This window comes from Ictalurus furcatus, chromosome 15 (genome assembly GCF_023375685.1).
Source record: "Ictalurus furcatus strain D&B chromosome 15, Billie_1.0, whole genome shotgun sequence".
Lineage (NCBI taxonomy): Eukaryota > Metazoa > Chordata > Actinopteri > Siluriformes > Ictaluridae > Ictalurus > Ictalurus furcatus.
The window spans coordinates 10,500,461-10,517,036 of record NC_071269.1 but is presented as its reverse complement, the minus strand read 5'-3'; the positions used below and the strand labels follow the sequence as shown (position 1 = coordinate 10,517,036).

At 41.1% G+C, this 16,576-nt stretch overlaps 1 protein-coding gene across 2 annotated transcripts in view; it reads right to left on the bottom strand.

Annotated features, from left to right (window-relative positions):
• osbpl2b (oxysterol binding protein-like 2b) overlaps positions 1–16,576 on the bottom strand; it is a 30,244-nt gene that overhangs the window by 11,127 nt on the left and 2,541 nt on the right. For both annotated transcript variants that reach the window (XM_053643214.1, XM_053643215.1), the window contains 8 exons: positions 8,638–8,770; positions 5,279–5,399; positions 5,072–5,147; positions 4,840–4,974; positions 2,581–2,678; positions 964–1,146; positions 586–693; positions 68–157 (listed from right to left, as the gene is read on the bottom strand). In XM_053643214.1, the coding sequence (XP_053499189.1) occupies positions 68–157; positions 586–693; positions 964–1,146; positions 2,581–2,678; positions 4,840–4,974; positions 5,072–5,147; positions 5,279–5,399; positions 8,638–8,770 (944 nt within the window). The remainder of the gene's footprint in view (positions 1–67; positions 158–585; positions 694–963; positions 1,147–2,580; positions 2,679–4,839; positions 4,975–5,071; positions 5,148–5,278; positions 5,400–8,637; positions 8,771–16,576) is intronic.

The window sequence follows — 16,576 nt, the reverse complement described above, 5'->3', positions numbered from 1 at the left end:
TGGGTTGTAATGACATCTCATCTGATAACAGGGTACTACTCAAAAAGGAAAAGACAATGGGTCTCACCTTTTATCCTGGATGTATCCCTCAACTCTGTGCAGCTCTTTGCCAAACAGCCCACAGGGTTTGAAGTTCAGCACACATTTATCTCCAGTACTGTCCATTTAACCAGACCGAGAAAATACAAAACAAAATATTATATTATATATATATATATATATATATATATATAAAAATAATTTTTTGCACACATTTACACATACAGTGCCCTCCACTAATATTAGCACCCTTGTTCAATATGAGCATAGAAGGCTGTGAAAAATTGTCTTTATTGTTTAACCTGTTTAACCCTGATCAAAGAATTCACAAAAATAGTCTGCTCACATGGATAAACAATTGCAAACACGACAGTTTTATTTTAAAAAATCTTTGTTAAATATAGGTGTGCAACAATTATTGGCACCCCTATGAATTCATATCAGAAAAATCAGATTTTCCACCTTTAGTGGAAGTATTAAAGTCGTATTAATTTCTTATGTTATCATGACACTAATTTTAATGCCGTAATTAAATCAGTGGTGTACCTGTGATTCAATATTTCTACAGTGCCGTATTGCTCAATCCACAGTTTGCCCACAATGACATTGTGCACACAGCAGAAAGGGTTTGACCATGTGTATGCCTCTTTGTGCCTGCAAGGAACACACACACACACACACACACACACACACACACACACACACAGAGCATGTGACCAGCCAGTTACCCAGCAACTACAGAACACTTTTGGTCTGAAACCTTGATATTCTGTCTCATTCAGGAAAAAATCCAGTCAAAAACGCAAATATACACTCAGTGACACATGTGCGCGCACACACACTGCCCTTGGTTAGACAATAAATCAGGATTAATCCACTATTTACACACATTAATCTAAATCACACATGTAGGGTGTGACTCACTTGAGGAGCTCTAACGTGATGGTTCCTTTTGGTTCTGCTTCCACACTCTTGCCCCAGAACTTGAGCTTTGGGTATATCGAGCCATGGAACATGAAGTCCTCTGCTAGACCCTCAGCATGGAATGCACTGATTGGTGGGTGATGACTCACCTGTTCTGAGATCAACCTGAAGCCCTGATCCTCTCTGAGAGAGACAGAGAGGAGAAGAGAAACAGATGGTTGATAAAGAAAAGGGAAGAATGATATATTTCACCAATAACACGCCTAGTAGTATCTAATGCAACCATCAAATCCTGTAATCCTGGAGATAACATCATGCTAATAAGACCCTAAGAACCCTCTGAAATAGATGGGTTCCTAAAAAAGGCAAAGAAGAGCTCAGAAGAAAGAAGGGCCACTTTCACATTAGAAGCTTTATGGCTGATTCTCAATCCCTGATTGGATCTGGTCTTTCAGTCTTGGCAGTTCAGCGTCCTCTTTGTAAGTCATGACCTTACTATTATAAGGTTCCTTTGGGGTTAAGAAGAATGGGAGATGCACCATATGGGCAGAAGTTTGTAGACACCTGACAATCACACCCATATTTGGGCTTTCCCCAATCTTGCCACAAAGTTGAAAGTACACAGTTGTATAGGATGTCTTTGTATGTTGTAGCTTTACATTTTCCCTTTGTCACTGTACAGCATGGCAATGTCCCCACAAAGCAAGCTCCATGAAACCATGGTTTGCCAAGGTCGGAGTGGAATAATTTGAGTGACCTGCACAGAGCCCTGACCTCAACCCCACTGACCACCTTTGGGATGAACTGGAATGCTGACTGTGTGTCAGGCCTCCTCACCTGAAAATCAGTGCTTGACTTCATTAATGCTCTGTGCAGCTGAATGAGCACAAATCCCCCACAGACACTTTCCAAAATCTAGTGAAAAGCCTTCCCAGAAGCGTGGACCTTAAAAGGGACAGCAAAAGGGGGACTAAATCTGGAACAGTCCACAAACTTTTGGCCACACAGTGTAGAACTTTATAGTACTGTGAACAGACCTGATGAAATGACCTGCATACACACATTTTTTAAACCAACAATGTCACATTTAAAATCCACATGAGTCATGAAAAGTAAAGTAGTTGTATTTGCAAGACAATCCATCATTGTGGCAACAAACTGAACAAACTAGTAGCACAAGCCTTCGAGCCTAATCACAAAGATTATAGTGGCCGAGATCTTGGTTGTTCATGATTAGAGTACGAAAGCAAGAAGTGCTAGATGCATAGCTTTTGCTGGTGTTTGTGGTCATTATAAGCCTTTTTTTCCCTTCAAACTAGCTGCTGCTCAGATGCTATCAGCACTATATGCTGCAGTCAGTAACACGCACATGCACAGGGAGGTGCAAAACGTTCAATCCAATACGATGTTCTAATTATGATCAAGTGCAAGATATTTATTCAATTTAGAACTCCACGTGTCAAATTCATTTTTTAGAAAGTCTATTAAAACACAGATTTTTGCCACTTCACCCTTGTACCATAAATGTACAAGGTAGTGTTTAAACCTACACCCATTAGCTATAATGCCTTGGCCTCTACACTCAAAAATTACTTGGTGGATATTTTCATTGTTTACCGTGTGAGCTCATAGGTTTCCCCTAAGAGAGGGTTAAACGGCTTTCCAGTTCTGTCCCACTGAGAAGCCACAGCGGACACAGCAAAGGCAGCTACAGCCTGAGGGAATGAGGGGAAGAATGATTGATAGAAAGAAAGCAAAATCAGACAAGGTCATTGCCTACAAATTCACACAGCGTGACTTTCTATGGCAAAGCTTCCCTATGTACAGTATCTCAGAAAAGTGAGTACACCCCTCACATTTTTGTAAATATTTGATTATATCTTTTCATATGACAACACTGAAGAAATGACACTTTGCTACAATGTAAAGTAGTGAGTGTACAGCTTGTATAACAGTGTAAATTTGCTGTCCCCTCAAAATAACTCAACACACAGCCATTAATGTCAAACCGCTGGCAACAAAAGTGAATACACCCCTAAGTGAAAATGTCCAAATTGGGGCCAATTAGCCATTTTCCCTCCCTGGTGTCATGTGACTTGTTAGTGTTACAAGGTCTCAGGTGTGAATGAGGAGCAGGTGTGTTAAATTTGGTGTCACACGCTCTCACACTCCCTCATACTGGTCACTGGAAGTTCAACATGGCACCTCATGGCAAAGAACTCTCTGAGGATCTGAAAAAAAAGAATTGTTGCTCTACATAAAGATGGCCTAGGCTATAAGAAGACTGCCAAGACCCTGACACTGAGCTGCAGCACGCTGGCCAAGACCATACAGCGGTTTAACAGGATAGGTTCCACTCAGAACAGGCCTCGCCATGGTCGACCAAAGAAGTTGAGTGCACGTGCTCAGCGTGATATCCAGAGGTTGTGTTTGGGAAATAGACGTATGAGTGCTGCAAGCATTGCTGCAGAGGTTGAAGGGGTAGGGGGTCAGCCTGTCAGTGCTCAGACCATACGCTGCACACTGCATCAAATTGGTCTGCATGGCTGTCGTCCCAGAAGGAAGCCTCTTCTAAAAATGATGCACAAGAAAGCCCGCAAACAGTTTGCTGAAGACAAGCAGACTAAGGACATGGATTACTGGAACCATGTCCTGTGGTCTGATGAGACCAGGATAAACTTATTTGGTTCAGATGGTGTCAAGCGTGTGTGGTGGCAACCAGGTGAGGAGTACAAAGACAAGTGTGTCTTGCCTATAGTCAAGCATGGTGGTGGGAGTGTCATGCTCTGGGGCTGCATGAGTGCTGCCGGTACTGGGGAGCTACAGTTCATTGAGGGAACCATGAATGCCAACATGTACTGTGACATACTGTAGCAGAGAATGATCCCCTCCCTTCGGAGACTGGGCTGCAGGGCAGTATTCCAGCGTGATAACGAGCCCAAACACACCTCCAAGACGACTACTGCCTTGCTAAAGAAGCTGAGGGTGAAGGTGATGGTCTGGCCAAGCATGTCTCCAGACCTAAACCCTATTGAGCATCTGTGGGGCATCCTCAAATGGAAGGTGGAGGAGCACAATTTCTCTAACATCCACCGTGATGTCGTCATGGAGGAGTGGAAGAGGACTCCAGTGGCAACCTGTGAAGCTCTGGTGAACTCCATGCCCAAGAGGGTTAAGGCAGTGCTGGAAAATAATGGTGGCCACACAAATTATTGACACTTTGGGCCCAATTTGGACATTTTCACTTAGGAGTGTACTCACTTTTGTTGCCAGTGGTTTAGACATTAATGGCTGTGTGTTGAGTTATTTTGAGGGGACAGCAAATTTACACTGTTATACAAGCTGTACACTCACTACTTTACATTGTAGCAAAGTGTCATTTCTTCAGTGTTGTCACATGAAAAGATATAATCAAATATTTACAAAAATGTGAGGGGTGTACTCACTTTTGTGAGATACTGTAGGTGTATTAAAAAGGTATACCATTAATGAAACCTATGATTTATATATTTGACTGTGTAAATTTAGCCTTAGAGAAAACGACATATATTTAAAGGTGATCCTGACCTTACAGATTACAGACTGTCTTTTACACACACACACACACACACACAAATCCTGTTCTAGCAAAAATGTTTAGTAGTAATAAATCTTCATGTGTTTTGGCCTTCAGAAGTTGTGATATACTAGCTCTGTTAAATGAAATGCTTAGGTCATATTGCCTTGACCCCACAGAACAATTCTCTCAAATTAAACACATGCAGTAGCAACACTCATTAGACACTCTTCATTTCAAGCCTCAAAATGATGCATGCACTGAAAGATTTTATAAGACATGTGCTCTTCTAAAATGGTCATGTGTACGCTTATGTCCACCTGCATTCTCTCAATGGAGTCAGACTCTGCACAGGCTTTGAAGATGAGGTATGTGTGCTCCATGTACTCGCTGATTCTCTGCAGAAAGCTTAGTGGCTCGTTGAACACAATGGGCATGGTGATCTTAGACAGCTCCTGTGACAGGAACACAACTCTTGAGTTCAAAGCCACAACAACTGAGAGGAACACATTAAAAAAAAAAATCACTAGTTATTGTGTCTGATGGCCTCACCAGTCCTATACATTTCTTCAGGATGCTCCATACGCTGAAGTTATTTCTGGAGAACATGGGGGCAGGAAGGGTTGACCTGAAAAGGTAAAGTCACACCCACATTAGCACCATCATGCAGCATGTACAGTACCATGACAGCTGGCAGATTTTCAGAAGAGACAAGCTAACACCCATGGAGGTGAATCCAGCCAAGGAATCCGACTCTACCTGCGTTTCTTGATTCCATTCTCTTGTACAGTGCCACTGTTCTTCTCAGCACCAGCATCAACTACCGCATCTTTAAAACTGGCTTCTGAAGTGCCCTCACATGACTCGTCTGAATCCAAGCCTGTCGCACAAAAATAAGCCTTATAATGGGTCAGACTGAGATGCGCAGTCATACCTGAAAAGTTGTATAACGTCTTGTACAAAATCGGTGCGTCACATTCACTTACTTTCATTGATACTGACACATTAACAACACAACCGAGAGATCACATGTAATGCCAATAAGAGAATACGTGTAGATAAATGCATAGCTGAAAATATGCACAGACACATGTAATGCCACTCCGTACATTCCCCTCACTCACACACACACACACACACACACACACACACACACACACACAGAGAGAGAGAGTCGGAGAGTCTGGACTGAAACCAAAGCACTAATTACAGCTGAATGTCTCACAGCAGCACCACAGCTCACTCACATCCTTCAGAGGCTCCCAGAGGAGAACCATTGATAATGACAATGACAATCTCCTTTAGAAAATTAGGAAGACTTCAATTCAACCCCCCTCTCCCTATTAAGAAAGAAAGAATGCCCTAATTGGCATTTGCTAGGGACTAACGTAACGCAGCAACCAAGCTCTAGCCTCAAAAACTCTAGCATAAAGCTATTTCCATGACCACCAAGGCTCAGGGTAAAAGAACAAAAGTGGTGACTTGATACAGAGGAGTATTCGCTGGGTCATTTCGACCTTTTCTTATCAAGTACAACCTGACTGGAACAAAGAATTTAGAAACATTATAAAGCTTTAATGGTCTGTTTCTCCCTTTCATTGATTTATCTATCTTTTTTTTTTTTTTTAATCTCAATGTAAGCAGCCGTGACAGGAGCTGTCAGCCAGTCTGGTCAACGCTGCTACATTATTAACGGCATGGGCAAAGAGGAAAGGTAAGATGATACCCAGGTGCCTGGCTATTGTCATCCACTGGCCTGCTAAAAGCAAACAAACAGCCTTATGGGGCTAATTTAGAAGGAGCAACATTCAAAAGGTGTGCTAAAGAGAGTTAAGAGAAATGAGGAAAGTCATTGAGGGAGGTGCTGGAAGTGCTGTTTAAAAGCAGCCACAATGTTGCTACCGAGTGCCCTCTGGAAGTATGCTAGGTCCATCTTACATTTTTGACTTACAATTTCCAGGAATATCTACAGAATCATAATTAATAGAAACTAGAGATACACCGATACTAAATTCCTCAGCCGATACCGATAACCGATTATTCAGAGTGATATCGGCCGATAAAGATAACCGATAGTTCTGCCTTTTATGCCTTCTAGTAAATTAATAATTCATTTAAAAGAATTCTGAAGGAAATGCAAATAAAAACTTTATTCTCTCTATTTCAACAAGTTGTTTCACAGTAACTGGTCTTATAAACAGAAAACACTTTACTCTAATTAACATGAACACATGAACTAAATTCTTAAGATTAAAGTAAGATTTTTTAACTTATTGAATGTTATTTATTCATATTAACATTGACTGAATTCTAAAAACCTCCTGTTAGTCTCACACTCACTTACCACAAACAAAAGCATTTCTACTTCATCACTGACATCTAACATATCAATATAATATATATAAATATATAATATCAACTTTTTTATATATTAACATTAAGTGGATATGAAATATACAACTCTGCAAATATATTTTTCTGTACAATATATACTTTTTTGTCAACTCATCTTCATTTAAATCTTTCAGTGTTGTACTGGCCCTTTAATTCAGTGTGAGGGTGAGCGGGCAGCGTGGCTAAATAAATAAATAAATAAATAAATAAACAAACAAACAAACTCGACGCCGAAACTCCCGCTTCAGTGCTGCTCACTGCCGGTGTAAAATTTTAACGGTACAGAGATTACAGACTGCAGTTTGTCGTCATTCCACACAAGAGACATCTTTACACACAAAACTGCCTTTTCGGTGCACCTCTAATAGAAACGTTACTTATTAAACAATAAATCTCATACCATTTATTTAGCAGCTATGCACCTTGCAAGCAACGACTGTCAACTAGCATGTTACCAAACAGCCCGACTCACCACGGCTTGGTGTCGCTCACCCTATTCGTCACATAACTCTAATCATGAATGTAGACTTTCTGTGGACGTTTTTCGATTCAAAATTCAAATAAACCATTTTGAAATGAAATCAGGCATGTCTCATTTAACGTGAACGTGCTGCATCCCTCTCTTTTTCTCTTCCTCTCTCTCAAGTGAAGCAATAAGCACAAGACACGACGAGTTTGTGTAAATGGAAGCACACGCACTCAAACAAGCGTGACAATATGTCGACCTTTAGCTGTGCATCCATGGCTGAATCTCAAGTCTTTCTACACTATGCGTGAGGGCACTAGGTCGGGCGTTCAGCTCTGTTACATTATACCCTATCAAGAACATGAACAAAATCATTTGAATATTTGCCCTAACTAGAAGATGGTGGATTTTACTTAAATCGCACGGAAGTAACTTTACTCAGGGTAAATAAATGAAAAGGAATCTAAAAACATTTAATTAGTGCTCAAAAAGTGAGAAACTTTGGCAGTCACTACACCAGCCTTCTGCTGAACATTTTTCAGCTGGCAGAAAACAGAGTTCATCCAGATATATTTATCAGGAAGTCTGTTCAACTGCCTTTGCCCAATCAGTGTTCTGCTCTATTCTGCTCCACCTGTGCGTCATTCTGTCAGGTCACACCGGCCGGTGTAAAGGCTCTATATGAAGCATTGAGAACACACCATATTAAATTACTTATGAATGCACCTTGGCCCATGTTACTCATGTTGACTAATACAATTTTCCAGAATTATAATTACTTATATTAATTACTTATTAAACTAATGACCTAATTCCACCTGCTCACTTGTTATGAAATGTTTTATGCTTTGTATAAGAGGTATTCAAACTGTGGGGCACAGCAGGGATGAGGTGCAAGAGGAAAAATACCAAACATTTTGGAAAAAACACTGGGCATAAGAGTTAAAATTTTTTCCATTGCATAGTACTGTAAGCAAATGAGCCAACTGAGATTTGTGCAAGGTGTTTTGAACTCTCCGAAATTAACTGGCACACTGTGGAAGCCCCACCCTACCTACCATTGTACACTAGTAATGTTTTAGCCTATAATTTTGCAAATAATGTTAATGTGAACGATAACTGGACAGTGATTAGAAAATGCTATTTGTTTGATTTGCTTTTAAACTACAACCACAATGGATCGATGACAATCATGTAATAACGGAGCATTGGAAAATTTCCCAGGTACCGAGTGAATTTCGGACTGATCGCTACTCACCTGTGACGGCATCATAGAACTCGTCCTCATTGTTCATTGTATTGTCGGACAGCCAGCGCGAGCCACTAGAACATGGTCCCTCAAGGATGCTTGACTGATGTTCCTGACCGCACGGCTTCCGCTCCAACTCCACCTGTAACAGGTAAATATTCGTCAGCACGACAATAAATCAAACAGAAATAGCGATACACGATGCCTTTTGTACACCCCTTACATTCATTTCAATTTTAGAGTACACAGAACTGCTGGATCTGGATCATTTGTGTAATTTGCGCTTCCAAGCATCACTTTTACTATATGCACAACAATTAATTTTAGGAAATAGTGAGTCTCCTCCCTTAGGCAGGTATTTTGGAACATGCATGCTAGAAAACTGATCTTTGGACTCCATCACCACCCAGTACACGCTGGCCTGTGTGTCTGCAACTGATGGACAGATAAGCTAACAAGAGCGAAGAACATTATGTGGACCTTGATTCCTGTAATCAAACCTTGCGAGAAGGCTTCTGCTAAGAAAACAGTTTAGCATGTCATCCTGGAGGAATCCTTCCCTCTGCTTCATTAAATGTAACTATGCATGCATATAAACCTTTGAGTATATCTGCATTTGTTTTTTGGTCTGGTGAATATCACTGGTTGCCAGATAAGCAAGTAAGTATGTATTTATACATGAACAAGTGATGTATTTATATGAGGACAAATGCTGTGTATAGATAAAATCATACTGCTCTACTACAACATTGTAGTAAATCACACATGAAGTGCAGACAATAATAATAATAATAATAATATTACAGAAATGGATGTGTTCTGTCAACTAGGAGTTGGTGATTTTACAAAGATATATCACGATATGTGAAGACATTTTGTTGAAACACTATATGCATTACAACATATAGGTTTGGCAGCAAAGCGGTAGCAATGCATATAAAAAAAAACCGTGGCCAAGTTGATTTCAATGATACTTTTACTTAAATGTTTACAAAAATAAATGCTTTATGACTGAAAAGCAGGAAAGATTATTTTTTTAGTCTGTAAAAATGACCGTTCACAGTTTTAAAGATTCAGAACAAACTTTTGCATAAAATCAACTGTTTCCAATCAGAGTTGTAATTGTTATTATTAAAAAATATATATACTAGAAAAAGTTATTTCAATATCTCAGGACATTGGATTGTGACATGATGCATCATGGAACCAATATCACATTATTCCCTGGCCTTAGTTACTCAAACCCAATTTAATGGTGCTAAATACTTCTCTGAACAGCACGGGAGGTCTAATGAGAGAGTGTGAGAGAGACACCATCATGTGGTGCAGCGCATCAGATGAAACATCTCCAGAGATGCATTCTGAGATAAAGCTGAACCGTGTTGGGCTTGAACTCTGAACCCTGTTAATATTTCTAAGCTGAATGACTGAGCTTGATTATGTCAGATCTACAGTGTAGGTTCATTTGAGCTCTCTTGTTCAGTGGGTCCATCAACGCTGAAAAGCAGCTGATAGAGGCGCTATTTGCCAGCGAAGGAAACTATTTTTTGAATAACCACCAACAGGTACTGTATGCTGTGTCGAGATAAGACGTATCCGATGCTATCTTGGATTTAACGCTACACGGTGTCCTGACATGAGACATGGTCATAGTGTTCCAACAATCCAAATGGTTTTGCCGTGTATCAGTAAAGAAAACCACAGAAAACTGCCTACTATATAAACTGATCCCTCTGCTAAATACAAAAGCACAGAATTATGGGACTGCCCTTGGCAGGAAAGAATACATGCCTTGTTACGATAATGATAATGAGTCTTTATTTATCACATATACATATGCACAGTGAAATTCTTTTCTTCACATACACATAGCATGACACATAGCATGTCAGGAAGCTGGGGTCAGAGCACAGGTTCAGCCATGTACAGCACCTCTGGAGCAGAGAGGGTTAAGGGCCATGCTCAAGGGCACAACAGTGGCAGCCTGGCAGTGAACCCTGACCTTCCGATCAGTAACCCAGAGCCTGGCAGTGCTGGGGCTTGAACCCCCGACCTTCCGATCGGTAACCCAGCGCCTTAACCGCCAAGCCACCACTGCCCCATTTTTTTTACATATACAAAAACAAAACAAAAAAAAATTGAAATAATTTCAATTCTAAGCATATGCAAACTTCAGGCCAATGATGTAGGACATGTTTTAAAACACATAACCCTGCTAAACTTAACTGATTTCATATGTCATAATACAAGGCTGACTGTCACTGCACAACTAATTCACAGGTTTAAAGGGTAAAGATCAGGCTTACCCACTCACAAACAAAGAGAAATGACTCTACAAGATATCAGCCCAGGTGTCTGTTCAGTGGAGCCACTTATGGCCAGGCACGACAAAAACAACGGGCACCAAAATACAATGGAGCATTAATGTGGCTACAATGGGATGGAGATCAGTGCTGAACGTTTGCCCTTCTCCGAATCCTGATACATTATTAACACTGAAGTTTCAATGATTGTAGCATGATTAGAAATTCAACTTGTAACATGATTAGAAATTCTGGTGCTAAATTGTTAGCTGGTGCCACCCCCCACCTCCATTTTGTCTGCTGTACTGACATCACAGGAGGACGTTGCTAGCACTGTTACATTGGTATTTAATTGGAGAAAGGTTTCAGCGAGATCAAACCTAAGACATTGTCAGCTTTAACTCTTAGTTCCTAAAAACAAGCAAGAAAAAGCTTTTGTTCCTACTCACCATTGTCCAGCGACATTCAATTTCACATTAATCAGGAGTCCAATGTAGACGTAGTATGAACAGAGAAGTTCAAGAAAGCAGTGCAGCTATAGGAGTCACGGCAGAGAATCGGCTCAGCTTGTTAGCAATATACTAGATGACGAGCACGATGATGTCAATGCATTATCAGTATAAATGTGGAAGCTTTTGAAACTGTTTATGCATGTCCTATGTACAGGTGAGGAGGCGAGAGAGCTGAACAAACTAAGATCTGCATGTTTCAATACATCACTGGTTTTCATTAACAGAATTGGGAACAGTTTCTTCCAATCAGTTGTCAGCCTTCTGAACTCTGAACTCAGGGGCTGAACTGTACACCCGACATTCTGACCCATATAAAAAAAAAATTCATGTGAATAACCTCATTGGAAATATATTTACTGAAAACAATGTTGATGTGTTCAATACTTATTTCCCCCACTGTACTCAGTGCTTTAATAGCTTACCCCTAAACCACCCACATCTCTGCCGTGCAGTTTATCTTAGTATTCGGAGCTCTGCGTGGATGAGTAAAACTCGATCGGAAACCGAGTCCAAATGCCCTGTCGAATGACACCTGGCTAAATAAACCCAGCCTCAGCAGTGTGCAGGTGCTGCATTGTCTGTCAGGTCGAAACACAAGAGGCCTCATTTGAACCTGGAGGGATGAGCAGCTTCTACCGTGCGTCAGTTTGCGCAAGCAAACAAACAAACACAGAACCTAATCTCAATTCCAAACATCATGAACTTCACACTGTCACTGCGATCACAATGTTTCTTAATTCAGAGAAATGTTCACTCCCACGCTGTGTGGCAAACCGTGTGCTGCTACAGTAGGAGCTACAGAGTACTGAGCTTTTGCGGTCCGTTTTAATATTTTTGATCTTTATACAACTAAATTACATCTGTTGATCACACAAATATGAGTATCGCCGGGGACAGGAGGAACGTTCGAATACAGGAAATGTGGGGAAATGTGTTGCTTGATTATGCATCCAAATCCACACACCCAGGCCGATTACATTTTCCTCTTTTACGGACACTTCAATAATTAAACTAGGAATGTCCCTAGTGTAGGACCTCAGCACACAAGATCTTAAGCATAACATCACCCCTTCACATGAGCCTTAAATCATGAGCCCCTGTGTGCAGACTTTGGGGCACCAAGCCAATGACAGCTCACGGCTGATTGCTGGGATTTCACTGTCTTGTGAACAATGGATGATCCCTCACAGATTAGCAAACCTCTCCTCAAACTCATTGATCTAGGCCACAGCTGATAACTTTGGGAAAGGGGGGGGGGGGGGTTTCACCCAAACAGGCCCCAAGGACAATCAACACAGGCAAAGCCCTTTGTTCTCTTACTCATTTGACTTTGACACAGTCCTTATTACACCTTTGTCACACCAACTGAATCAGGACACCTCATATATTCAAAAAAGACCAAGGACTGCAAGAATAATACAATAACAACTGAAATTGCCCATTTTCTTCAGTGTGTTGCCTTGTAATTATCATGCTCGTAACCTCAAAGTTGCATTTAGACATGTGATTGTTTAACATGCATGAGTATGATTGATTATGGATATAGATGTGTGATTAATTATTAGTCATGTGTTAACAGCGGCCAACATATGTCATATTTGGTACGTGTGTGTTCCTTGTGTGACTTCCTGAAAGATGGGAGTAAGGAAACTCGGGTAGCAGGTTGTTAGGTATGTACCAACAGTTGGGACTAAAAGTTTAATCCACACTCTATAAATGAAATAATGTAACCACAAAGACAATGGACTGAGTAAAGTCATGGGCAGAGAACGTAGCTACACCCCTCCCTAACTTCATGCTGATCGGAGTAAAACCTTTCAGGTTCCGCCCAGCTCGGAAGAGTTAAGAGCCTTGGACACCATGAAAACAATGAGTCTCTCTTCTACCAACGTTTTTCAAAAGGTACTCCCCAATCAACATCTTCAGGGAGTCCTCATCAACTAACAACAGCTGCAAGAGTCTTCTTCAAACCCACATCTTAAGGAGTTCTCTTCAACCAACAGCTTCCAGGAGTTCTCCACTCAACCTCTTCAGGAGTTCTCTCTTCAACGAACATCTGCAAGAGGGCTCTGCAATCAACGTCTGTGTGAACTGGTTTTGGCAAAGCTTCCTAACTCCAGTCGTGAAAGAACCAGAAGAACTGCCGCCAAGCCTACGAGACCCCACTCCATTCACCATTCTGAGTGGTCCTCCTAGACGCCGCTCAAAAGCAACCAGACCAGTTGAAGCTGGTGTATTTAATAGAACCCTTCTAAAACGAGGTGAAAATGAAATGAATTGTTGATGGTTCATTCAGGTCGAGGTCTAAGAACAGCGTACAGTGTTAAAACTAGGGAGCCATTCATTCTCCATCAAAACTACCTTCACCCCCTTTGTTTGTATGTGTGCGTGTGTGCTGATGTGTTGGTTTAAACTCTGTGTATTCAAGTAATTTAATAAAGCCTCATCTGATTTTAATAGCAAATGTCTCGTCTATATTTAACATTTATTGTCTTAAGTTGTCCGATCTTGTTACTGTGCTCATAAATTATGTTTAACATCAGCATATTATTACCACATAAGTAGCCACAGGATTAATATCCTACCAGACTTAAGATATATTAAGGGACATTCGTCCAGTTGATCAGCTGTTGAAATATTATGTTTGCACATATCCCCATTTTTGAGCTCAATCTAACAAAAGGAAAAGCTAATTTTCCCAACACTAGTCAACTTTAGCACAAGCACCTATACAGAGCAACTTACAGATGTACATTGAAGACTACCAAAAAACATCCTCACACTAGTACAAATAGTATATGGTCTAAAAATACTATAACACTAAAACCCTGTTGCACAGGAGTAGTTGTTGTTTTTTTTTTTATTATTGCACTAAGGTTGAAATGTATATTCATCATCACAACTATAGGGAACTCTATGGGAAGAACACGTCATCTTTCCCAAAAGAAAATTGCTGATTCAAGCTCCGTGCTGCAATGAAGTCAGTCTTCCTGACCCAGGGTGAGCATGTACAGCGTGCGTATGTGAGCTTGGATGGCAAGTAAACCTGTATGAAAACACGCTTGCTAGTACCAGAACTAGCCTCTACTGATTTACTTCATTTATGTCCTTACTTGACAAGATACACAAACATCTACAAGCTGCAAATGAGGCAGTGCTCCCATTCACCTGAAATAGGATGAGAGCGTGAATAACCATTGTAATAAAAAAAAAAACTTTAAAAAAAAACCTACACAATTCCAAACATATAAGGTGAACATGTGTGATTAACTATGTACATGAACCGTGTACAGTGATGCAAATAGGTTTGCATAAGCACAAAGGTCAGGACTGTTCCTGTTACAAAGTCAACTGAAACTCTTGCACAAAACACTAGACTGACACTCACTCTGTTCACACTTCTTCAAATCACATGCCGACTTTTATACACAACTGTGTCACATAAATCAAGCTTAGGGTACGCACATGACGAGGCATAGCATGAATCAGCAAGTTCAGGCACAAGACATTGATGCACAGACAACTGTACACACCTTCACCCTGACAGACCTGCCCACCCATATACCCACCCACACACACGCGCGGGGTGCAACATTAATCCTCTCTGGAATGTTTGTGGACCATACCCACCTCTCTAAAGCTGCCTTTAACACTTATCAGCAACAGGAGTGCACAATGGGAACCTGAGGAACAATGAGGTGCAAGACACAAGTGACCTGCAGGACTGAGCATCACAAGTGACAGTTTGATGCTTCAGTATTTAATATCACTTTTAGGTTTAAGAGCATGGTGGTACAGCAGGTAGCACTGCTACCTCACAGCTCCAGATTCTCCAGTTTGATCCTGAGCTAGTGTTAATGTCTGTGTGACATTCTGCGTTGTTCTTCCTGTGTTTGAGTGGGTTTCCTCTGGGCTCCACTCACCTTCCAAAAAACTGGTAAGTGATTTGGCAACTCTGAATATTGTGTTTGTGTGTGTGTGTGTGTGTGCACGCATGGTGCCCTATGATAGACTAGTGTCCCATTCAGGGTGTATTCCCACCACATGCCCAGTGTTCCTGGGATAGGCTCCAAAGCCACAGTGACAATGACCTGGATAAAGTGCTTACTGAAGATGAATGAATGAATCTCCAAGTTGAAATCTTCAGTCATTTAGAAGCTCCACCTGAGTTTCAGAGTCCTCTGGAATATAATACTGGGGTCAAGAGGAGTTCGTTTAAAGCGTCATGAAACACTAAACTACATTTTCTGAGATTTTAACAGAGGCGTTTGTGTCGCACATCATAAAAGACAATCTTAGCATCCGTTAATTTTAATTGTAGGAGAAAACTGGTTCATTTTGAGCTTTTTTTCCCCCCCACTATTTCCGTCTTCCAGGTTTAAAATCTTGTCCTGTCACAGGAAGTGACATGGCAATGTACTATAGTACTTCGATGACGTGTCAGTGTCTCAATTATTCATGAGCCTGCGTGTTCTTATCCTATGGGAAGATGCTGTCTCTTAATTATTCATGACTGCACGTGGTGCTTTCCTACAGATGTAGTAGATGAGAGAGGCGTTCAAATGGGTCGGAGGTGTCTGTTTCAGTGGTGTAAGTGTTCGAGTGCGTTTTCTCGGGAGAGCTATGAGAATTGGAGAAAGGTGGACGTCGGACTTGCTCATGAGAGCAGTTTGCATCTACACAATGATGCGGTACTAAGTCTCGAGGACTTTTCCATCCCTTCAAATGAGGTACGTGTCTAATTTTTAACCACGAAAGGTTTACTTGCCTTTTGAGCTAATTAAACCGCTTAAAGCTCCGCGGCCATCGCGTACAAAACTATGCAATGAGAGTCCGCGTTGAAGGGAAGAGCCTTCGCCTTTTATTCATGAAATGCTTGAGCCTATTAGCTAGCTACCATTCAGACACTTCTCCCATCCGCACTGCCTCCGGTTGTGTTATGTTTTCCTCCATAGTCAAGCCAGGGGCTAATGCTTCAAATAGATAGGGTAGAGGACCTGCACTGCTATCTACTGCGTCTCCATTTAGCCCTGGGGATTCAGGAGGAGAGAAGTCCTCTGCCTCATCTGCAAACTTTGTCACTATCCATCTTTATTGTGAGTGTTCTGAAGGCTCACCCCCTCTTCCTCTCCT